The sequence below is a fragment of the Spermophilus citellus genome, assembly GCF_964194105.1.
Source record: "Spermophilus citellus genome assembly, chromosome: 5".
Taxonomy (NCBI): domain Eukaryota; kingdom Metazoa; phylum Chordata; class Mammalia; order Rodentia; family Sciuridae; genus Spermophilus; species Spermophilus citellus.
The window spans coordinates 58,599,436-58,625,121 of NC_138186.1; the positions used below are offsets into that span (position 1 = coordinate 58,599,436).

General features: G+C 35.1%; 1 protein-coding gene and 1 pseudogene across 9 annotated transcripts in view; both read left to right on the forward strand.

The window, feature by feature from the left end:
• The window catches only part of UBR2 (ubiquitin protein ligase E3 component n-recognin 2), a 126,790-nt gene that overhangs the window by 73,996 nt on the left and 27,108 nt on the right, over positions 1 to 25,686 (forward strand). For 7 of the 8 annotated variants that reach the window (XM_081296007.1, XM_081296003.1, XM_081296005.1 and 4 more), the window contains 14 exons: positions 1,309 to 1,431; positions 1,564 to 1,627; positions 3,076 to 3,200; positions 5,461 to 5,513; positions 7,668 to 7,770; positions 8,975 to 9,023; positions 9,552 to 9,706; positions 11,441 to 11,543; positions 13,873 to 13,982; positions 14,095 to 14,175; positions 14,788 to 14,966; positions 19,052 to 19,251; positions 21,573 to 21,666; positions 22,482 to 22,643. In XM_081296007.1, coding sequence (XP_081152133.1) covers positions 1,309 to 1,431; positions 1,564 to 1,627; positions 3,076 to 3,200; positions 5,461 to 5,513; positions 7,668 to 7,770; positions 8,975 to 9,023; positions 9,552 to 9,706; positions 11,441 to 11,543; positions 13,873 to 13,982; positions 14,095 to 14,175; positions 14,788 to 14,966; positions 19,052 to 19,251; positions 21,573 to 21,666; positions 22,482 to 22,643 — 1,601 coding nt within the window. Of the gene's footprint in view, positions 1 to 1,308; positions 1,432 to 1,563; positions 1,628 to 3,075; positions 3,201 to 5,460; positions 5,514 to 7,667; positions 7,771 to 8,974; positions 9,024 to 9,551; positions 9,707 to 11,440; positions 11,544 to 13,872; positions 13,983 to 14,094; positions 14,176 to 14,787; positions 14,967 to 19,051; positions 19,252 to 21,572; positions 21,667 to 22,481; positions 22,644 to 25,686 lie in introns of those variants that run through there. The other variant, XR_014022239.1, reaches the window with a different exon arrangement.
• LOC308649823 (putative monooxygenase p33MONOX) lies at positions 16,074 to 17,652 on the forward strand (annotated as a pseudogene). Its single transcript has one exon. The product of its transcript is annotated as a putative monooxygenase p33MONOX (transcript).

Sequence of the window (25,686 nt, forward strand, 5' to 3'; positions counted from 1 at the left end):
CCTGTCTTAGATGCCCTACCTTGTTGAGTTATTCCATAGATCACACAGTTGCTGAAGTCAGAAAACTGAAAACCATCCTTTGGTTATTGATTGTCTTTAACTAATTTTTTGGTTGAGGGGTGGTTTACTGGGGTTTAACTCAAGGGTGCTTAACCATTGAGCTACATTCCCCAACTCTTTTTAAATTTTGAGACAGGGTTTCGTTAAGTTGCTTATTAGGACCTCACTATAGTGCTGAGGCTGGCTTCAAACTTGTGAGGCCTCTCCTGCCTCAGCCTCCTGTGCCACCACCTCTTACTAGTTACTTAACTAATTTTAAACCCCTTAATTTTCAAGGCTTCAGATACTTAACTACCTTGAAGATCCCTGAATTTGCCATGCTCTCTCTTTAAGTCTTAAAACTTTGCACATTTATATATTTTGGTCCTATATTTCTCCCTGCTCCTTTTCCCTTCACCTAGCTTAGTTATTTTCCACTGTGTCTTAGTGTTTAGTGTATTACTTTCTTCAAGAGTCCTTATCTGACATTCTAGAACTTGACCAATTATCCCTTTTGTGAGAACCCATAGCATGATACTTATCCCCACCATCTTCCCTAAACTGTGGCAACTGTGTTCATTTTTTTTCTTTTCTTTTTCTTTTTTTTTTTTGCCCCTTTTGCCTTGCACAGTGCTTGTTCACACAGTGGTTGCTCCATGTTACTGCTAAATGAATATAGTAATTATGAAAAAAAAGATAAATCAAAATATAGAAAAGATTATTGGTTCCAGGTAAATTAAAATTTAGGTTGATTTAGAATTTTTACAAATAAAATTAAAAGAGAATTGAAACTAATATGTAAAAGCTGTCTCTTAAGCCAGTATAATGCTTATCACACACACCAAAAAAATTTAAGGCATCTTGATAATAATTTAATATAATGCCTATTTTTAAATTCTAGGAACTTAATTGGCATTTAACTCAGAGTCCAGACAGTGAACCCTGATAATAAACCTTTTGAATCAAATTCATAGGAACACAATGATTTCAAAGCATTAAAAGAAAAAAAAGTTTGAAAAAGTCAAATGTGTGGGTTTGGGTGTTGGAGGGTTTTTATTCTGTGTGTTTTGCTTTACCAATTTAGATTCCTGTTCCCATTTGTCAGCTACCACATGTAGGGTTTGGGATAAGTGAGTTTTTATCTTTTATTGTAATTGGTAAACAAATAAGCTGTTTTTTCTTGTGCATACCTATATATCTTTCATTAAATGTTTAGTGTCCCTTTTGACCTTCCTCTTTTCCTTTATTTTAAACAAACAAACAAAAAAGACAGGTGTCTCCATGATGGATCCAAATCATTTCCTGATGATAATGCTCAGCCGCTTTGAACTTTATCAAATTTTCAGTACACCAGACTATGGAAAAAGATTTAGTTCTGAAATTACTCATAAGGTAAGGGTGTGTTTTAAGAGATACAACCATCACTAAAGAAGCATCTTTCATTCTTTATGGATATGTTAGTCCTCTGAGAGAATACAGGATGCATATTCTTATCTTTGAATGTTATCTTCCCCTGGCTTGTAGGATGTTGTTCAGCAGAACAATACTCTAATAGAAGAAATGCTGTATCTCATTATAATGCTTGTTGGTAAGTTTATATTGTTTGTTATAAATTACGTTGGACTTTGTGGTAGAAAATAGCTCAGAATTTCTGAACTGTGTTTTGTTATGAGAAGATATGTACTCAGTTTTAGGGGAAGGGAATTAGAACATCCCTTTGTTCCTCCCTCCCCTCTGGTTACTGTAATATAGGGAGAAGTGGTTCTGTGGTGCTTTAGAAAGAGGAGAAAAGACAATTTCAGAAGTAGAATAAACTGGAAGACTGTATGTTTGGGGAAACAGGAGAATTTAGCAAGAAAGGGATAGAACATTTAGAAGCCATTTATTGCTAATTTATATCTTAGATATTTCCCTGGTTTTGTGATATCTACATATGTTTTGACTCCAAATATATTTCCAAATGAATGGAGACCTATGGCCTATAGGCCTATTGTCTTTTTTTTTTTTTAAGAGAGAGTAAGAGAGGAGAGAAAAAGAGAGAGAGAGAGAGAGAGAGAGAGAGAGAGAGAGAGAGAGAGAGAGAGATTTTAATATTTATTTTTTAGTTCTCGGCGGACACAACATCTTTGTTGGTATGTGGTGCTGAGGATCGAACCCGGGCCGCACGCAAGCCAGGCGAGCGCGCTACCGCTTGAGCCACATCCCCAGCCCAATACAGTTGTCTTATTACCTATCTTTTCAGTCCTCAGCCACCCCTATCTTTCTGATTCTTTTGTCCCTTAACCTTCTGTCACTTCTGCTATTCAGCCGGATGCTTTATAGTCCATAAAGAATCCAGATTATTGATGGGAGGTGATGCATGAAGAAGGTCTCAAAAGGTGATATCTCACTTGCTACTAGACAGAAAGAAGACTCCCTCCTTACTGTCACAAGGAGGATGCAGTGAAAGCAGTTCCCTTGACTATATTGTATCCCTTCCTACTCTTTTTCTGATCCTTCCTTCAAAATAGCAACCAGAGCTCTCTCTATTACCTGAAGTCTGCATTCATTTGCTGTGTCTGAGACTCAGAAGTACAGTTAGGAGCTGCTCTTTCCCTAGTTGGTTCATGACTAGTCATTTCTTTCCCACTATGCAATGTGTTTTGTTACATAAATTAGAAGTATATATAAGTATATATCACAGGGCTGGGGATGTGGCTCAAGCGGTAGCGTGCTTGCCTGGCATGCGTGCGGCCCGGGTTCGATCCTCAGCACCACATACCAACAAAGATGTTGTGTCCGCCGAGAACTAAAAAAGAAATAAATATTAAAAAAATTCTCTCTCTCTCTCTCTCTCTCTCTCTCTCACTCTCTCTCTCACTCTCTCTTTAAAAAAAAAATAAGTATATATCACATAATTATTGTTAAGTGTATGTGTGTATGTGTGTGTGTGTGTGTGTGTGTGTGTGTGTGTGTGTGTATATATATATATATATATATATATATATATATATATACATACATATACATATATATATACCTTTTCCTTTTTGACAGGAGAAAGATTTAGTCCTGGGGTTGGACAGGTTAATACTACAGATGAAATTAAGCGGGAGATTATCCATCAGTTGAGCATCAAACCTATGGCTCATAGTGAATTGGTAAAATCGTTACCTGAAGATGTAAGTACCTATATTTTTTAAAAGGAAAATATAATAAGCTTTTCCTTCCTGTATAGATTTACTCCTGTATACCTTTCCCATAATTGTAAAAACTGCACTTCTAGGTTATGTGTAGTTCCAGTTACTCTTACTATAAGTAATTAGAAGACAAGAGTACTAGGGACTAGTGGTAGAAAGCCAAACAAGAATCGAATCTTTTACAATAAGACCTTGAAAGATGTAAGGATGCTGACTAAAAGGTGGTCCTGAAATGAATTTTAGTATCCATTAGAGAGAGGTTATATCTTTTTTTTTTTTCTTTTTCTTTTAAAATATTTATTTATTTTGGTTTTTGGCGGACACAACATCTTTGTTTGTATGTGGTGCTGAGGATCGAACCCGGGCCGCACGCATGCCAGGCGAGCGCGCTACTGCTTGAGCCACATCCCCAGCCCGAGGTTATATCTTTAATACAGAATTGCCATGACTATAAATAATACTTTGTAATGTAGTACATTGAAGTTGGGAATGAGAAATACCTACCCACGTGTGTTGATAGACTACATTTTTCCAGAGCGTTTTCCTTCTCAGGCATCCAGAAATTCTCCTTTTTTTCTTTCTTTCTTTTTTTTTTTTTTTTCCTATCAGTGCTGGGATTGAACTCAGGATCTCATACATGCTAGGCAAGGGCTCTACCACTGAGCTATATTAGCCAACCCTTTTTATATTTTATTTTGAGACAGGGTCTTGCTAAGTTGCCCAAGACTGACTTCAAACTTGCAATCCTCTTGCCTCAGCCTCCTCAGTAAGGATTACAGGCATCTGCCATCATACTTGGCTTCTCTTTCTTAATAAAGAGCCATTTTTTTTTTCATTTTAGTGAAAGTGAAGTAATAATCACAAAAATATTTATAGGTTGAATTGTAACTCTTTTCCTCCTAGGGCCATAAGTTCCTCAGCTACCTATTTTTCAGCCATAGAACTTTTCAGAAACTCAACTCTAATAGTTGGGAAGGAACTTGATTTTCATTGAAGTTTTTCAAGATATTTTCCCAAATTTGGAATTAATCAAAACTTTCAACCTTAACATTTATTCTTCTGAGCTTTCAATTTTTGTTACATAATAATACTTTTTTCAAACTTTTTAGTATGAAAAATTTCAAACTTGTACAGAAATAGAAAACATAATAAACCCATCATTGGCTTTTGACAGTTGGCCAATCTTTTGTCATCTATACCCCAATTATTAACCTCTGTGCCCCATTGGATTATTTTGTATAGAATGCTAAGTTTACCATGTTCTGTAAGTAGGACTTTATATACCTAACACAGTGATTCTCAACCAGGGATGTTTTTGCCTCCTATGGAGGAGATATTTAGCAGTGTCTCCACTCAGTACAGGTTATAGGGTGCTATTAGTGTATAATGGGTAGAGGCCAGGGATGCCACTACACATCCTACTGTGCACAGTACTATAGAAAAGAATCATCTGTTTTAAATGTCAGTGTGTCAAGATTGAGAAGCTTTGATCTAAGAGAGTTTAGAACTCTTTTAAAAAGTTTATGTATATCATCATCACATTTTAGAAACCAACAGTACTTAGTAATTTCTTATCACTGGATATCTAGTCAGGATAAAAATTATTTGTACTTTTTAATGTAGAAAATCAATCTTGGGTTATTACATAATTTAAACTACACATTAAAGAAGAATAAATTTAAAGCAGCTTTTTTTTTTTTTTTCCTTGCAGTGCTAGGGATCTAACCCAAGGCCTTGTACATGCTAGGCAAGCTCTCTACCACTGAGCTATAATTCCCATCCCTAAAACCACATTTTTAGAGTGATACAAATTCTTTGTACAAGTGACAGCAACTATATTTCTCAGACATTTTGACGAAAGATTTCCTTACTTACAGAATTTCTGTTGAAATGGAAGTGCTATTTCACTGAAAATAGATAAGAAATTAATATAACTATTTCACAAAATATTATATTTTACCCAAATTCTTTTTAAATGTTTTACACATTTTGAATTTTTATTTAATTCCTTTTGAAAGCTACTACCTTTGTCCCATATGGTAGTGATTTTTTTTTTAATTATATAACTTGGAACATCAGCTTGCAAAAAGTCTAAATGTATATCTCTTCATCTTTAAAAATAGGAATAATAATATATCCATTCATAGGGTTGCCATAAGGGTTATGGAGATAAAGCATCATGCTCAAATTGATATCAGTTGTTATTAACATGAAGCACATTTACTTGTTTCTGTACCTTTAGGAAAACAAGGAGACTGGCATGGAAAGTGTAATTGAAGCAGTTGCCCATTTCAAGTGAGTATCTTTCCTGTTATTTCACATTTTATGGGTTTTTTTAATAGTATTTTTTCTTAGAGTGTTTCCTTTGATGAAACTGAGGATGAATTTGTTGCTTTCAGAGTGACATTTTCATGTTATAATTCTGAGCTGAACATCTCACTTTTATGATCTAGCACTGCACTCAGTAATATAAAGTAACATTATGAGGATTTTTCATAGCATTCAGAAGGAACCATAGCTAATAGTTTCAAATAATAATTAACCTGACCAGTGGTCTTGACTTGTGATCAAAGTAAATACATTGTAATTTCTTAAAATTGCTTTCTTTGTTTGCATTTAAATGTGCCGGGTAAGTTATGAGATAGTCCTGAATGCTTCCTTCTCCATTGTCTAGTATGTACCCCATTGAATAAACTAGTTTATCCTCTTGAAGTTATTGAGGCAGATTCTTAGTCTTGCTTTTTTTTTTCCTACTTCCCACTCCAACTGCTGTGTCTTTGTTTGTTTTTAATATTTTTAATTGTAGATGGATACAATACCTTTATTATTTTTTTATTTTTGTGTGTATTGAGGATCGAACCCAGTGCCTCACACATACTAGGCAAGCACTTTACCGCTGAGCTACAACCTCAGCCCCTGCGGTGTCTTTATTTTTATTGATTATAAAGGCAATACATGCTTTTAGAGAAATACAGAAAGGTAAAGGTAGGAAGAAAAAAGTACCACCATAATCCAACCACTTAGGTGATTTCTACTACATTATATATTCCTCTAAATTTTTCTCTATATTCATAACATTTGTATCTGTATGTATGTGTCAATGGCTAGGAATATACATACTTTAAAAAAATGGATTCACTTCTTTATAGTTACGTACTATAATGTATTTAACCTCTCCCTTGTTGATGGATATTTGATGTTCTTTATTATGAACAAAGTACTGAGCAGTAGTACGTGTCATTGGTGTATAAAAGTATTTCTTTGAGGAACTGCACAATCAAAAGAAAGCATATGTATTTTAACACATAACCTCCAAATTGCCTTCCTCAAAATGTTATCAATTTCTACTCCCAGTTCTAACAGTGGAAGAGAGTTTCCTAGAACTTTGTCAAGGCTTTAATATTTTAATATATGTATTCTTTTTTACCTTTTTTTTAAAAGTGGTTCTGGGGGTTGAAACTATGACTTCAATATATGCTCTCTACCATTGACCTATACCCCTAGCCTTGTTCACTTTAATTTATACACATTAGGTAGGTGTTACTTTATTTTAATAGGCATTGTTCTACCAATAAGGCTAAACATCTTTTCATGTGTTTATTGACCATTTACAATTATTCATACTTGTGTACATTTTTCTTTTCAGTAGTTCATCCCCATCTTATTGTTCCATAATTATTTTTATATATTAGAGATACTGATTCTTACTCTATTAAATACATTGCAAGTACATTGTCTCTATCACTTCATTTTTTATTTTTTTTTAACTTTGGTGGTGTTTCTCACAAGTGTTTTAAATATCTTTCTGTCTTATTCAGCTTCTGGGTTTTATATCCTGCTTAGGAAGGCTCTTTAAATTCCAGTATTGTGCCTGCTTTTTTTTTTTTTTTTTTTTAACTTAATAGAATTTATCACAAACATCTTTACATATCAGAATACAGAGGGGCAGGGGATGTGGCTCAAGTGGTAGTGCGCTCGCCTGGCATGCGTGCAGCCTGGGTTTGATCCTCAGCACCACATACAAACAAAGATGTTGTGTCCACCAAGAACTAAAAAATAAATATTAAAAAATTCTCTCTCTCTCTCTCTCTCTCTCTCTCTCTCTCTCTCTCTCAAAAAAAAAAATACAGAAATTAACATCACTTTTAATGGTGTTCAGTTGCTTAGAAATGTTGTCATTTATGTAACCTGTCCCCTGTTGTCAGGCTTTTCAATTGTTGGTGCTACATATCCATCACATCCACTTGTCTATTCAGGATGAATTCAAAGTGGAGGTAGTAAATAAAATAGATGCACATTAGAATTTGGATTGAGAATTCCAAATTAAGTTTTAACTTAACACCCATCGGAAGGATATCAGAGATTTGGTTCTTATCCTAACATTTGAGACTCATGAATTGGTGTATGACTTCAATATAAATATTATAAGGGTTTTTTTTTTCCCCCTAGAAAACCTGGATTAACAGGACGAGGCATGTACGAACTGAAACCAGAATGCACCAAAGAGTTCAACTTGTATTTCTATCACTTTTCAAGGGCAGAGCAGTCCAAGGTAACTGGGAAATTTTAAAGTATGTGGGGTCCAGGCACAATTGTGCTTGTTCCTAGCTATTCAGGAGGCTGAGGCAAAAGGATCAAAAGTTTAAGGCCAACCTTGGCAACTTAGCAAGACCCTGTCTCAACATAAAAATAGGCTAGGGATGTAGCTGAGTGGTAAAGCATCTCTAATCCTCAGTACCCAAAAATAAATTAAAATTAAAGTATAATGAGAAGGGGTTGGATTTTTATCCTTTAAAAATCTTTTACTGCTTTTCACAGATTAAAAAAATAATTTTCTTCATTTTTATTGTAGAAATTTAGAAAATATGAAAAAGGTATAAATACAGAAAAAAAAAAAAACAAATTGCATAGACTATCACTGCTTAACATTTTGGATATCCCTGCCCTCGGGGTTTTATGCATAGATTATAAGATCTATATGTATATATAATCTTATATATGCCCATACATATTGGATTTTGAAGACAAATTTTCAACCTGCATTATAATTACTTAACCCATTTTACACCCATTTCAGAATTGGTTCTACTAAAAATGCTTTTCCATGGAGATTTATACAGTTTTCCCAATCACTTTTAAGTAAATTTTGCCTTTTAGTAGTCTCCTTATACTTTTCCTTTTATAATAAGTGGCATTATACAAAACTAGTGTTTTGGTTTTGATTTTGGTAATGGGGATTGAACCCAGAAGCGCTTAACAACTGAGCCACATCCCCTACCCTTTTTTATATTTTATTTAGAGACAGGGTCTTGCTGAATTGCTGAGGCTGTGTTTGAACTCACGATCCTCATGCTTCAGCCTCTCAAAACGCTGGGGTTACACAGGTGCACCACTGCACCTGGCAAAAACCTAGTGTTTAATATTATCATATAGCCTAAATTTGAGTTTGGTTTGTACATATTTCCCTTGCATTTTAATGCAACAAAGAGGTCATTTGGGGCAGCTTTTAGAGGGGAAAAAGTTAACTCTGACATCAGTTTGGGAGGAACTGCAACACTAATGATAAAAAAAATCTTCTGAGGGGCTGGGGATATTGCCTTGCATGCACAAGGCCCTGGATTCGATCCCCAGCACCACAAAAGAAAAAAAAAATCTTCTAAACCAGAAGATAATAGAGACTGAATTACATTATTAGTTTAGGGTATTAAATTATTTTGTATTATAAATGCCATCTAAATAACTTTCATTTTTACTAGGCAGAAGAAGCTCAGCGGAAATTGAAAAGACAAAATAGAGAGGATACAGGTATTTTTAATCTTTCCAAAAATCTCATGTTGATCTCTTCTGCTTGCTGAAGTTTATTTTCTAACTATGATGATTGTCCTTGGCAGACATGAAAGATTTAAATGTAAGCTTTCCAAGTGAACTTCCTCCTAATTAATCAAAGGAATAATAAATAAATATTAACATAAAGATAGTCTGTATTAAGTCACTTTGGGGTTAATGTTTTTTTCTCAAATTTTGAGGCATTTCTAGGGAAAAGAATTGTTTTTCTTTGTACTGCTATCTATGCAACCTTTTTTGTACATTGGACTAACTTTGAGAAGGTGAAATATAGTTTTAAGATGTGTGTTGTGCTGGGGATGTGGCTCAGTAGTAAGGTGTTTGCCTAGCATGCACAAGGCTCTGAGCTCCATCACCAGTACCAGAAAAATTTTTTTTTTCTAAAGAGAGATGTGTTAATGAATACTCTTCAAATGAACATTATCAAAAATATCTAACAGTTTTTAAAAACGTGTTCTACAAAAGAAACCATAATAACTTTATTTTCAGCACTTCCACCTCCAGTTTTGCCTCCATTCTGCCCTTTATTTGCAAGTCTAATTAACATTTTGCAGTCAGATGTCATGTTGTGTATCATGGGAACAATACTACAGTGGGCTGTGGAGCATAATGGATATGCCTGGTCAGAGTCAATGCTACAAAGGGTATGTTTGAAGACATTTCTTATATATATATGTATATATATATATACACACACATACGTATATAGTGTTTTGTAGTAAGAAACCAAAGTATTCTTGTCATTATCTATACACAGAAAAATTAGGACAAAATGTACTGTATTAACTTAATTCTTAATATCATATTATTATTCCTTTTGTGTATGGCAGTAAAAATTTGTGCCTGGTAGATATATATGGTCAATATATCTCTCCATGATTGGTCCTGGCCTCTGCATACACAGTCTCTGATATTGGTATAATGTGTTAGCTTTTATGTATATTAAAAAAAAAAAACTTGATTTCCTCAGTATCCATATTTTTTATATTTATTTTTTTAGTTGTAGTTGGACATAATACCTTTATTTATTTATTTTTATGTGGTGCTGAGGGTCGAACCAAGGGCCTCGCATGTGCCAAGCGAGTGCTCTACTGCTGAGCCATTAACCAGCTCAGTATTCATATTTTATAATCGAAGAAATTGAAATTTGGAGACTTATATTTCTATAACTAAAACCTGGGAATTCTTGAACCTTGTTAAAATTAACTTTATAGTGGTCATTCTTACATTATCTCCTAGAATTCACACAATACCCTGTTAACAGGTACTGCTTTTTCCATTGTATGGATGAGGAAGCCAAGTTTCAGTGAGGTTCATTTAATTTCTCACTACTCATCTAGTGATGACAGCAAAACAATTATTCAGTTTACAGAAATAAAGTGCTATGCTAGGCACTTTACATACAGAATTTATAATACTCAGGCCTCTAAAGAAGCAGTTTGTTCCTAGGTTAAAGATGATGAGACCATTCAGGGTCTCCTTGAGAGAGAAGAAGGCTTGAAAGCAGTAAAGCCAAGAATTCAACTACCATTCCTTTAATTGTCTGAACAGGCTTAAGTATCTCATTGGCTAAAGTGTATGAATACTTAAGCAATCCCATTTATAAACATGTATTTAAAACGGTAAAAGCTGGGAGCTGTGTTGTAGTAGAGATTAGTACTGTGTGAGCAAAAGATTTGTGGGAAATGAAGGAGTGAAGAGCAATGAACAGTATTCACTTCATATATGCACTTATGTCATTCAGGCTAATCTAGTTCTTCCAAGTCTCTCATAACAAGTACACTCTGTGGAGAGAAAAACGGACCTCACACATATATCTCCTTTTAAAAAAACTAGTGAGCAGAACAGGAGCAGTAAATTATATACAAGTTCAATGTAGTTATATGTTTTCTTTAAGTCTCTTAAGGAATCTTTGTCAGATTATGCAAGAACCACAAACATTTTAGTAAACTGTGTAACAGTAGAGATAAAAATATGACTCTTTGATGATTAATATAGACACCTTCAGCTCTGTAATTATTTGGCCAATGATTATCACAAGATATTTTTTTTTAAGACTGAAGTGTAGGTATGGAACAAAACTGAACATTATGTATTACATGAATTGCTTGGCCATAGTTGATAGTAATTTTAGCTTGCCCTAATATTTTAACTCTAAAATAGAAAATTTCATTTCCTTACTGAGAATTTTTTTATTATAAAATGAATCTCAGTCTTTGAATTCAATAAAAAATAATATTTAGAATTGTTTCTTATTGCATTTAATCTTTAATAACTTGATTTAACTTTTCAATCATGAGTTAATTATTTTTGTTATATGAAATAAGAATATATACTTGATTATTTTACTAAAAAGTTAACAAAACATTTTATTTGAGGTGTTACATTTAATTGGAATGGCACTACAAGAAGAAAAACAACATTTAGAGAATGTCATGGAAGAGCATGTAGTAACATTTACCTTCACTCAGAAGATTTCAAGTATGTATACACTTTTTAACTGAACTAACGCAAAATGTAAGTGATTTCAAATAATCACTTGTAACTTTTATTTGATTATGTAAGTTCTATTTAGGTAATGCTGAATTCAAATATTTGAGGCCACATATATTCATCTTTATGTTAAAGGTATCATATTAGATCTTAATATAAAAATACTTGGGGCCTACACATACTTGAGATGCATAAATTTTAATTCATAAACAGTAAAAAATATTGAGGAGTTCTCAGGTTGAAACTGGTATAGCACATACATTTATCTTTAGGAAATAGATGTGGGGGGGGGGTGGTTGAATTTTTTTTTTTTTCCTCCAGTACTGGGGACAAAACGCTAGAGGCGCTCTACCACTGAGCCATACTCCTGGTTCTTCTTCTTTTTTATTTTGAAACTGGGTGTAAGTTGCCCAGACTGTCTTCAAACTTAAATCCTCCTGCCTCAGCCTCCATAGTAGATGGAATTGCAGGATTTCATTTTAAATTTTTTTAGTTATTTTACAAAAACATAAAATTGTATAATGTTGAAAATAAAATTAGCTGTAGAGGATTGGATTGTAATTTTATGCAAAGTAATTGTTTCTTTTTATTTTTTTCTAAGAAGGCCAGGACAATATTTTTCATTTTTATTTTAAAACTTTCGGAAATGTGAGACAAGTTGAAAGAGAGTTGTACAATAAACACCCACATACCTACCACCTAGACTCAGTTGTTAATATTCAGGGATATTCATGTTTATATTTGTGTACCTTTGAACCATTTGTTGTAGACATCATATTTAACCTCTTAAAAATAAGCTTTTATTAATTTTTAGAATAAGCATTTGGTCTAATAATTACCTGTTAGGGTGACAACTTAATCTTTACAGTTTGTGTGGGTTTTTTAAAAAATATGACTTGTACATTTTTACTTATTCAGTGTGTTACAGTTATTATTATTGTTCCTTTTGATACTCAGATCATGCCACTTTTGGTCAATAGGAGTTCACGCAGTTTCTGTGTCCCTTTCACCTAGTCTGTTAGTGTTTTTACATCACCCTGCTTTCTGGTGCCAGAGTTGACAGGCTCAGCTTGTGCTTGCCTTGCCCAGACCCGCAATCAGCCATGTGCTAAATGTTTATAAATGAATTTATGGTCTTGTGATGAGATTTATGAATTCCTGAATTGAAAAGGATTGTTTCTATAACTTTATTCAGTGCCATTTCTTCCTAAATGATAAGGACTATAAGAATACTATACTACTGAGGACAGAGGAGGAAGTGGTCCTCTTTACTGCTAGATCTCTAGTTTGCCTTCTTGCCTTCATCAAGTAAATGAAAGCAAGAGGAGAAACTGCCTGTTGCCACTGAAGACTGTCTTTGTGGGTGCCAGCCTTTCCCTACTCCTTTTTTTCTCTTGATATTCTTCCCATGGATTAATGTTGAACCTCCTGTTTTCTTTGTCTCTAATGCTTTTACTTTAGAATAACCGCAAAGACAGCTCCCTGATTTCATTTACTCATCATTAAATATCAAGTTCACCCTTTCCCCTTCTTTCTTTTTTAAAACAATCATCATTTTCTCTGGACATTACTCTTATTCTTTTTAAATATTTCTTTTAAATAAGACACACAATATATATTTATTTGTTTAAAAAAAAACCAAATCCTCTCATCTAGAGTCAGATTCCTAAAGCACAACCACAGAATTTTAGATCTGGAAGAATATTCAAGATCACATGGTTCAATACCTTCTCCTCTTAGGAAAGAAGAATGTTTTGCCAGAATGTCAGCACTTAAATCAAGAAAATCAATAATTTGACATTTCTGACTACAAACTAAATTAGCTAATATTGGATTAAAGGTACTCTTGAATATGGTCTTGACTTTTATTTTCTTCAAATACAGAAGCAATTAATTTTTAGGGGAAAAATTTTATTTTATTTTGAATATACCTTTTATTAAAGAAAAGGTTCAAGTAAATAGATATATTTATACATATGTGCACCCCTATAACCCTAATTCATTTTCTTAGACTTATAAAATCTCAAACCAGATTTTTTTGGTGAATTTTCATTTAAAATTGCTAGAAGCTATGTTAATAATTTGGTGTAAGAAGTGAATTATGATTGCTTGATGAACTCTAATCTTAGACATATATGTCACATTCTCAAGAAGTATTAATAATCTCTATAAGTTTTAATAATCTATTAAGTAAGGCTATAATTAAATGATAAGCAACAGATAATGATAAGCACCTACATTCATCTTCTTGTAGACAGGACTAAGCTCTGTAAATTGTCAGCTAGTGTTATTTTGCCTTTTATTTTTTCTGCCTTAGAACCTGGTGAAGCACCAAACAATTCTCCAAGCATCCTAGCCATGCTGGAGACACTACAAAATGCCCCCTACCTGGAAGTCCACAAAGATATGATTAGGTGGATTTTAAAGGTAACATCTTTTAAACTGCTCTGTTTGTGAGAAACATTAAATATTTGTTATTTGTGTACTGTGATAATATTTCATAATTTCAGGGTAACTGATAACTATTTTTTTGTCTTAGACTTTTAATGCTATTAAGAAGATAAGAGAGAGTTCATCTACCAGTCCTGTGGCAGAGACAGAAGGAACTATAATGGAAGAGGTAAAAAAAGTACATGCCTGCAGGCATGGTGGTATACACCTGTAATCCCAGGAGGCTGAGGCAGGAGAATCATGAGTTCAGAGCCAGCCCCAGCAAAAGCAATGTGCCAAGTAACTCAGCAAGACGCTATCTCTAAATAAAATAGAAAATATGGCTGGGGATGTGGCTCCATGGCTGAGTACCCCTGGATTTGATCCCCAGAACCCCTCCGCCCAAAAAAGAAAAGTAAATGCCTTGCATGAGTCCCTGTGTTCAATCTCCAGCACTACAAAAAGAAAAAGAAAGTAAAGTGTGATAATACAGACAAATTGTAGCAAGTTTAGTATGAGAAAATTAAATTCATCTGCAGTAAGTTGATATTATTCACAAACATTAAATTCCAAGAAATGTGCCACAAATACATTTATTTGTGTGGCAATTTTTTTTGGAGGGGTGGTTATTTTGTTTTTGTTTTTTTTTTTTTAAATATTAGGCTGTTTGAAGATCTCTTCTTTGGGCTAAGCAAGATTGTAGAATAGTTTTGAATATTGATACTAAATATACATCTCTGCTTTGGGAAATAAAATGTTCATTTTGCATCTGATGGTCTAATTGAATGAATTATAATTTCAGAGTTCAAGAGACAAAGACAAAGCTGAGAGGAAAAGAAAGGCTGAGATTGCCAGACTGCGTAGAGAAAAAATCATGGCCCAGATGTCTGAGATGCAGCGACACTTTATTGATGAGAACAAAGAGCTCTTTCAGCAGACATTAGAACTGGATTCCTCTACCTCTGCTGTTTTTGATAATAGGTAAAGAAAGTAATCACAATTTCTTAAATGTCTTGACTAGAGTAGTTTTCAATTAGGGTCAAGTGTTTCTTTTTTTTTTTTTTCTTTAGGAGTATATTTTTAGTCCTAAGTAATTTAGTAGAATTGTTAGTTAAGTTTTGTGCCATCCACCTGAAGAAATTAATCTTAGAAATCTTTGACTATAGACACCTAAAGTATTTTCCATATGAGACCCTCAACATTCATGAAAGAATACACTTACTCCTTCCCTCTGCCCTATCTAGAGTTCATCTATTCCTCCCATGCTTCCCCTCCCAACCCCACTATGAATCAGCCTCCTTGTATCAGAGAAAACATTCGGCATTTGGTGTCTTGTGATTGGCTAACTTCACTTAGCATTATATTCTCCAACTCCATCCATTTACTTGCAAATGTCATGATTTTATTCTCTTTTATTGATAAGGTATATTCCATTGTGTATAAATACCACATTTTCTTTATTCATTCATCTACTGACAGGCATCTAGGTTGGTTCCACAGTTTAGCTATTGTGAATTGTGCTGCAATTAACATTGATGTGACTGTGTCCCTGTAGTATGCTGTTTTTAAGTCCTTTGGGTATAGACCAAGGAGTGGGATAGCTGGGTCAAATGGTGGTTTTATTCCAAGTTTTCCAAGGAATCTCCAAACTGCTTTCCATATTGGCTGCACCATTTTGTAGTCCCACTAGCAGTGTGAGAGTGTGCCCTTATTTCTTCATATATTTGTTGGTTGATTATATATCATCTTCTGAGAAGTGTCTGTTCAGTTCATTGGCCCATTTATTGATTGGGTTATTTGGTTTTTTGGTGCATAGCTTTTTGAGTTCTTTATATACCCTAGAGATTAGCATTCTATCTGATGTGCAAGTGGAAAAAATTTGCTCCCAAGCTTTAGGCACTCTGTTTACCTCAATTATTGTTTCTTTTGCTGAGAAGAAGCTTTTTAGTTTGAATTCATCCCATTTATTAATTCTTGATTTTAATTCTTATGCTATAGGAATCCTATTAAGGAAGTAGAGACCTAATCCAATATGATGGAAATTGGGTCCTACTTTTTCTTCTATTAGACGCAGGGTCTCTTGTTTAATTCCTAGGCCTTTGATCCACTTTAAATCGAGTTTTGTGCATGGTGAGAGAGAGGGGTTTAATTTTCATTTTATTGCATATGGATTTCCAGTTCTCCCAGCACTATTTGTTGAAGAGGCTATCTTTTTTCCAATGTATGTTTTTGGCGCCTGTGTCTAATATAACTGTAATTATGTGGGTTAGTCTCTGTGCCCTCTATTCTAAGGAGATGGTTTTAGTATATTTTATAAAAGATTCCTGACTGTTCAAGTCATTAAATATCTGTATTCCTGGAGCTTGTGCTCTCTAGTCTGTGGTGTTGCTGCCACTCTCACAATTGCTTGGGTATGGACTGTTCCACAACCTCTTTTGGACCCACTTTAGTGCCAGAGACTGGACCACAGGCACCTTGGAGTTTTCTGGAGAACAGAACCTCTGAATGGAGTCTTCCTGGGAAGCTTTGCCAATTTGCAACATCTGGACAATGTTCCTCATTAACACCTGTCAGTGAGCATAGTCATGACATTATTTCACTGTAGTGGCAAGGACTCAGCTCCAAAATCATATGGAAAAAACACCTGGATTCCAGTTTTTTCAGAGCTTCAAGACAACCAGAAGTACCTGTTCTTGGGCCTTTAGGCAAGATTACCCTACCCATTCAGCTATGATGATGCCCTTAAGGACCCTGCACCCATAACTCTTCCTCCATCAGACATAGGCAGTATCTCCTAGAAGTCGGTGATTCCAGAGCATAAGTATCAGCACGTTGCCAAGGAGGAGGAAGGAGAGGTCAGTGTAACCTTCCTGCCATGACCCTATCAACAGTCACTGATAGTATGGACAAGGTCCCAGAGTTACCCATGTTATCATGAATTCTCTGATTACAAAACAGACCCAGGAAGGACTGAGAGACGCTAGCTATACACCCCACAACGGTCTTACTACCAAGGAGGCCAAGTACCTCTGAGTATTGCAAGCATTTCACAAACTAAAGCTAAAGAGTGGAAAAATAACAAAAGCAGCCTGCATCAGCCTAGTCCATTCCAAGCAACACCCCTCACTCTTTCCCTAAGCAGAGGCCCAGAGGCTGGTCTTCTGGTTCCTCTGTATCCTTACCTCGTCCAAATCCTAGCACCATAGATCCAGGAAAGGACAGAAACTTGTCAGATAAATGGTGACTTTTTGGACCATGACCTCTTCAGAAGTCTGATTCTGGAGGTTTTGCCATCCATGACTGAAAAGGAGCCCAAAAGCCCTCTCCCATGGAGTTGATTTGTGCCCAGGTCACCTGAATGGCTGAAGATCCAGCAACCATCAAGCCACCCAAGATGGATGTCCCAGCGATAGAAAGGAAGAAACAACTGCCCTGGACCCATAATCTCAAACTGCATGACTTGAATGTGCTCACACCCACTGGATTTTAGAGTACTTTCTATCCCAGGAACTCAGGATAGAGGGTTTCTTGTTCTTTATCCTCCTTTTGCCTTGGCTAAAACATAGGAATGGTATATTTAAAAAAAAAAAAAAAAGCTGGGCACAGTGGCACATGCTTGGAATCCCAGTGGCTCCAGAGGCTTGAGACAGGAGGATTGCAAGTTCAAAGCCAGCCTCAGCAACAGCAAGGCACTGAGCAACTCACTGAGACCTTGTCTCCAGATAAAATAGGCTGGGATGTGGCTCAGTGGTTGAGTGCCCCTGAGTTTAATCCCTGGTTACCCGCCCCCCCCTTGCAAAAAAAAAAAAAAAACAAACACTCTCAAACTGAGGCTAAAAGTAGACACAAAATTAATTCTGAGAAACATCAGTGCAAAGCTTGTCCTTGAGTGGAAGAAACCGTTTTGTAGTGTTTTTTGTATCAGTACCCCAGACCATAACTTTGATTATTGCTTACTAGATAAATAATGTTTATGCTATTCCATAACCTAGGCTTCTTTTTACCACCATCAACATGAGCATTGACAAATCATGGTGTAGAGGTATCTGCTGACAAGTTTGGGTGAATTTGGCCTTCTCAACGTGGCTGATGCTGTGCTCCAGCTTAGGGGAACCTAAGACCTGTTTAAGATTTAGGTACAGTTAACAGCCAGACTTGGCAAGGGCCCCTCTTTTCTAAACTAAAACTGGACTCTCCTTGCTCTTTGGTCACCCTAATGGATTACTTTGTCCTGTAGCCAGTTCTTCATGCTTCTTGGTACCTCATGCCACTGCTATTGGAGGGCTGCTTCTCTTTTCCATGTCACAGAACAAACACTAGTTTTACATATCCTTTCTTGCACTTTAAAGTGAGATTAGTTTAACTCCAGTTTGGTTGGGAAACTTCCTAAAGGGAGAAAATTAAGGCTATTGATTTGATATTAACAAATGGAGGTTAAGATTTTGTTTGTTTGTTTTTTGTGGTCCTGGGGATTGAACCCATGGCCTTGCATATGCCAGGCAAGTACTCTACCATTGAACTATACTTGCTGCCTTGGGAGTTCATGTAAAATTAGGTCAGTTATTTCAGTTATTTCAATTTTTTTGTTCAGGTCAGAGCTTAAAATTTTTTTGGAAAAGAGATGGAAAAATTCAAAATAACAAAAGCATTTTTCACCAAAATGAGCTTCATATCTTCTTGCAACACATATCTTAGAAACCATGTTTTTATTTATTTTTAAAATTTTTTTTAGGTGTAGATGGACACAACACAATGCCTTTATTTTTATTTGATACTGAGGATCAGACCGGGTCCCGCCCACGCTAGGCGAGCGCTCTACCGCTGAGCCACAATCCCAGCTGATTTTTGTTTACATAAGGAACTGACCCTCTCATAGAGAAGCACTAAAGTCCAAAATTGTCAGAACAACTAATTTATTTGTCTTCTATTATGATCTTTTATTTACATGATAAAAATTCTTAGTACTTTCTCAAAAAAAAAAAAGTACATACCTGGAGTCTACTGTTTTATGATTCTATAGAAACCCCTTACACTAATTCATTATGTTCATAACCTTTTTGTTACAGCCCTGTGGTTTCAGATGTGAAACTTATAGCACTGGGCCCAGCACAAACTCAGGTCCCTGAACAAAGACAGTTTGTTACCTGTATATTGTGTCAAGAAGAACAAGAAGTTAAAGTGGAAAGTAAGGCAATGGTCTTAGCAGCATTCGTTCAAAGATCAACTGTATTGTCAAAAAACAGAAGAAAATTTATTCAGGATCCAGGTAAGTCATAGCCAGGTCCTTATCCTCTTAATAATGACTACCAATTAATGTGGTTGTTAGTGTTTAGAGATTTTATTGATCTAACATTAACTCTAGAGGTATGGTGCTATCTTTAGCAGGTGAGTTGTCAGGAATTAACTTAGATAGATGTGGAACCACTCTACCAGTTAAATATCAAGCCAGAAGCACACAACTGATAAATACGAGAAATTCAAATAAAAGCTTTTCTTGTGATGTGATAGTAACATACTGTGGTATTTAATTGTCTTTCCTGTCATTCAGCATACTTGTAAAGTCCATACTTTGTTGATACATTGAAATAATAGTAATTACTTTGTCTCATAGATAGAGCCAGAGTGGATTATTGAGAATAGTGCTGTGAGTTACCTATGAGAGTAGCAAGCCTAGAGCCAGATTTGGACTTAGAATAGTGATAACTACCACAGATAGGTTCCCCAGAAAGGAGCATTTTGAAACAGAGACTACTGTGCAGGACTTTTATTAGGGAGAGCCTTGGGATCAACATCTTTAGAAAGAAAAGAAGCACATTTGAGCAAAGTGAGACATTGAGCTATAATGTAGTCCCCAAAGGGCCTCAGCCAGCCTAATGGGAGCTCTGGAGCCTGATAACCTATCAGAATTACCCTGAATTGGGGTGAGAAAACTGTATCTTTTACTCTAAATCTGATAAATGACTGGTTGCAAATCACCATGAAAAGAGGCCCAGCCAGTTTTCTCTCAAAGATGGATAGATAATAAATATTCTTCCAAGACTTGAGGGAGTATCATTCATTCCCACAGGGAGATCTGAACAGCACACCTTTATGTTTGTCATCTTTAGCTTGTTTACTACGTGTACATTCCTATCTGTGATAACCAATCAACTTTGAGAGTAAGAAACTGTCTTAGGAATTTCCAAAGCATTTCTTTAACCAGGAATTTCCAAAACACTTTCACAGTAAAGAAGGTTCAAGAGCTCACATTGAAGAATAGAAGGTTAAAGGGCCCACTGGTAGGGTTGCAATCTCTCTACAAGCAAAATCTTCATAATGTGACTCTTGAAGCATCCCAGTTATTAAAAAAAAAAAAAAAAAGTTTCATCTTTAAAAAATGGTTCTTTGAACTGTGTGCTTTATAAACTTATTCTGAGTCAAAGATAGAGTTCCTAATTTTGTTTAACATATTGCAAAAGAAAAGACTGGCTATAAGTGGATTTTCCAAATATTTTCACAGTTTATATCATAAAAGATTTTCTTTATGCTTTTATATTTTCATTGTCCTGATATATAAAGCATATTGAAACTCTAGTAATTCTTTCTAGAGTATTATGGAATTTTAGGGTTATATTAATATATATAGAAAACTCAAAAAACTCAAGAAGATATTTATCTTGTCTTCTTTTGAATATAAAAATTAATACCCAGAACAAAAAATTCTGAATTAATTTTCCTTCTCATCTGATGTAGTATAAGCTTAGATAATTCTTTTATTAGTTTGGCTCTAGTACAGTGACTGTGATTATTATATGCATGAGTGTCTTTATAGGCAGAGTCTTCTAGGGAGCACCCTTTATTGTCAGAACATCTTTTTTATTAGAGTTCATTGTGACACACAGTCCCATGAAGACTAACCTTTTTTACCTTGAGCTCAGGGCATGACGACATGATGGAGGGAATTAGAATCTCTGGATGCCCAAAGATTGAACATGTAGTCTTGGGAATTGGTTTCAGGAACCCCAATGGACACCAAAATTTTCACGCACTCAGGTCCCTTATACAAACAAAATGGCATAGTATTTGCATGTAACCAGTGTACATCCTTCTGTATACTTTAAATCATCTCTGGATTACTTAATTACCTTATACAATGTTAATGCTGTGTAAATAGTTGTTACACTGTAAGTTTAGGGAATAATGATAAGGAATAGTTTGTTTATCAATACAGGTACAATTTTATTTCCCCTAATATTTTTGTTCTCCCTTTGATTGAATCTATGGATGTGGAACTCAAGAATGTGGAGGACTAACTACTTAAATATAGAGTTCCAATTTCAGTTTGCAGATGGGAATGTTTAATTAATTTTCTCAAAGCGATGAAAATTAGATAGTTCAGCTTCCTAAATAATCCAGGGTCTTGAATAAATTATTGCTACCCTAAGAAAAATTATTGATGGCCTAAATGAAAGGAAAAAATTAGCATTTCATTTCAAGTTTACAAGTCCTTATCAAGGATTTCACAAATTTAAAGTTGCACACTTATTATAGGAAAACTAAATGCTTGGATTTTGTTGTTGTTTTGTTTTTGTTTGTTTTATAATGCAGAAAAATATGATCCATTATTCATGCACCCTGATCTGTCTTGCGGAACACACACGGGTAGCTGTGGGCACATTATGCATGCCCATTGTTGGCAAAGGTAATTTATATTCTTAATACTAGCTTATTTGAAGGTGCAAAATTGAATTTTTAAATAAAGGAAATTCCACTGTAGATGAAAATGAAAAAGAACTAAAGGTGTTGAAAGAAAAACTCCATATTGTTGCCTAATAACGAAAGTCATTTGTTTTGTCATAGGTATAAAGGAGTTATTAGAAATTTCAAAGTATGTCAAATATATTTTTTGGTGTAGTTTTATATCTGTCTCTTTGTTATCCCTCCAAAGAAGGGCGTAGATCTGTATTAGGTAATAAACTAGAGGGGGAAAAAAAGGCTTTTTACAATGGGATACGCTCTAGAAAAATAATTTTGTCTTTCCTCAGATCCAAGCTCTTGATTCTAATGATGTTAGTCCTTACTTTGTTACTCCCCAAGGTCTGTAAGGACTCCTATGTTAGGATGAGATAACACTAAATTTGTTCTACCTTTATACTTTCTATGCTTCTGAAAATCAACAAGTCAGTATTATTATCCTAGCACTGTGCTTACTGAGTTATCATGAACTGCCCCAAACAAGTCAGCCCTGTGGAAATGACCAGACAGCCATCGTATCAGAAGTTTCTGTTGTTGCTTCTAAAGTACTTGTTTGCAAGTCATTTTTTTTCTTCCTGTTTTAAAACTGTTAATCCATTTTGATTGTTAAAACAACTTAAAAATTATACTACCAGTGTTAAAATAATTCAGTTTATTTTTTAAGGATTTGTAGAAACAAATCCTTAAAATGTTGATGCATATGACTTTTGTTGAAATAAATTACCGTTATTTTTGATGGCCTCCTGTTCTCTAATTGTAAAGGTATTTTGATTCCGTTCAAGCTAAAGAGCAGCGAAGGCAACAGAGGTTACGCTTACATACAAGTTATGATGTAGAAAATGGAGAGTTCCTTTGCCCGCTTTGTGAATGCTTGAGTAATACTGTTATTCCTCTGTTGCTCCCTCCAAGAAATATTTTTAACAGGTAAGTTTTGGCTCATGATGCCTTAGAATAAAGCAGTAGTTTGTTTTGAAGATAATGAAATAATAATAAGAAACAATCCATAGGTAATTGCATAATGTTTTCCAGGTACTTTCCTCGGAAATAAAATAACTTCATCTAGTTATTACTTTTAACAACCTATGGGTTATGATTTTGGTTTTCAGGGAGGAACAGGCCAAAATTCAGGTTTCTTATTCACCCATAAATACTATAGAAGATATAAAATCTCTGTGTATTCATGAAAAATAAGTCTTTTTTTAATTTTTATTTTTTGTAGTTGTAGATAGACAGAATGCCCTTACGTTGTTTATTTTTTACATGGTGCTAAGGATTGAACCCAGTGTTTCACACATGCTAGGCAAAGTGCCCATAAGACTTTTTTTTTTTTTTTAATCTAGGCACTCTACTTTAAATATCTCCCTCACGTGTTATAAAAAATGCTCAGTAAAACTGGTAACATGAAAATCTGTTGATGTGTATATCAGCTTTTGTCACTGTGTCCAAAATACCTAACAAGACAACTTAGAGGAGGAAACATTTATTTGGGCTCATGACTTCAGAGGTTCAGTCCATGGTCTGCAGGTTCTGTCTCTCTGGGCCCAAGGTGAGGTAGGGCATCATGGATTATGGATGAATTAGAGGAAAGATTTCTGTTCCTAGTGGTCAGGAAGCTGAAAGAGGAAGGGGCGCCTCAGGGAAGGTGAACTTTTCAAGGGCATGGCCCCAGTAACCCACCTCCTCCAGCCCTGCCCCACCTGCCTATCGTTACCATCCAGTTTGATTGTTCAAACTGGGAAGGACTGATTAGGTTACAGCTCTCATAATCTAGTCATTTCACCTCTCAACATTGGTACATTAACCCAGGAGATTTGGGAGGACACTGCATATTCAAACTGTAACAATGTGTTTTGTTTTTATTTGTTTTTGTTGTTTTGAGGGGTACTGGGGATTAAACCCAGGGTCACTTAACCACTGAACTACATCCCTGGCCCTTTTTATTTTTTATTTTGAGACAGGATACCACTAAGTTTCTGAGGCTGGCCTTGAACTTGCAATCCTTCTTTCTCAGCCTCGTGAATTGCTGGAATTACAGGTGTGCACCACCACACCCAGCCTTAACAAGGTGTTTAAAATGGAAAGTTCCTGAGCCACCCGAGGGTGCTTCCTTGCAGGAAGATCACAAGTTCAAAACCAGTCTAGGCAACTTAACTAGACACTTTTAGGGTGCTTCAATAGCAGTACTGGACATACTCATTTCACGTTAATTTGATACTGTGTACTATTGAAATCTGAACTTCATTTCTCAACTTAGAATTCTCCTATCTGCTTTATATGCACAAATACAGGTTGTAAATATCTAATCTGAAATGGACCAACATGACACTTCAGAAATTTCAGATTTTGGAGGATTTAGATTTTGAATTTTCAGATTAGGGTTGCTATACATAAATATTCCAAAATCAGAAAATATCCAAAATCTGAAATACTTCTTTCTAGTCACAACATTTTGGATAAGTGATATTCAACCTGTACTAAATTTAAGTTTTATGAATATAAATAATTTATTTCTGTGTAATTATTTGCATTCAATTCAAAGCAGAGTCAGGTTTTTCTTTGAATTTTATGAGTTCACACTTTGACGTTTTAATCTATGCTACCACAGTAGGTTTCAATGTAAGCTGATGTGTTTTAATATAAAGGAATGTAGTGGTGCATATTGACACCTTCATTTGAACTGATAAAAAATTAATCATTAAAAATGCTGGGGAGGGCTGGAGATGTGGCTCAAGCGGTAGCACGCTCGCCTGGCATGCGTGCAGCCCGGGTTTGATCCTCAGCACCACATACAAACAAAGATGTTGTGTCCGCCAATAACTAAAACAATAAATATTTAAAATTCTCTCTCTCTCTCTCTCTCTCTCTCTCTCTCTCAAAAAAAAAAAAAAATTTTATTTAAAAAAAATGCTGGGGAGTGATTGGCCAAATTATATTGTTATAGTGTGTGCATGTACAAATAAATAAAACAAAACCCATCGGTAGTACAATTGTGGTGCACCAATAAAAGAATGAGGAAATAAAGAAATTAATCACTGGGCTAGGAACATAGCTCTAGTGGTAGAGCACTTATACTATGTGCAAAGCCCTGGATTTAATCCCCAGCACCACACCTACAAATAAATAATAATCATTTTGATTATAGATTTACTGCATATAGGGAGAAATCACACTTGTTGACTTTCACCTGTAGCTTTGGTGGTTCCGTTTTTGATTTTCTTATCCCATGAGAGTCAAGTATGTTTTAGTTATAATTGAAGACAGTAATAATACAAAAAGAATACAGTCTTTGGAGTCTAACAGAACTGAATTTGAATGCCACCTTGTGTCTTGTGGCCTTATTCAAGTTACATACCTCTAAACCTCAGTTTCCTCATCAGTAAAATAGAGACAGTAATATATAAATGTGAATATTTGAGGATTAAATCTAATACTGTGAGATGCTTACAGTAAAGTGCTTTTGCTAATAGCTTGTCACATAGTGAGCACTTAATAAATATTAGTGGTATTGATTATGATATTTAAGAAATTCCAGCAAATTGCAGCACTGAAAAAAATAAAGTTTTGTTTTGTTGGTACCAGGGATTGAACTCGGGGGCATTTAGCCACATTCCTAAGCCCTTATTATATTTTATTTTGAGACAAGGTCTCGATAAGTTGCTGAGGCTGCCTTTGAACTCATGATCCTCCTGTCTCAACCTCTCAAATTGCTGGGATTACAGGCATGCACCACTGCATCTGGCTTGAAAGTAAAGTTTTAAACAATGTTATTACCACCTAATGACCTTAATGTTTTTATTTCCATTGACCAGTCAGGGATTTTTTTTTTTTTTTTAGTTGTATATGGACACAATATCTTTATTTATTTATTTCTATGTGGTGCTGAGGATCAAACCCAGGCCTCACATGTGCAAGGCAGGCGCTGTACCACTGAGCTATAGCCCCAGCCCTATTCAGGTTTTTTTAAGGC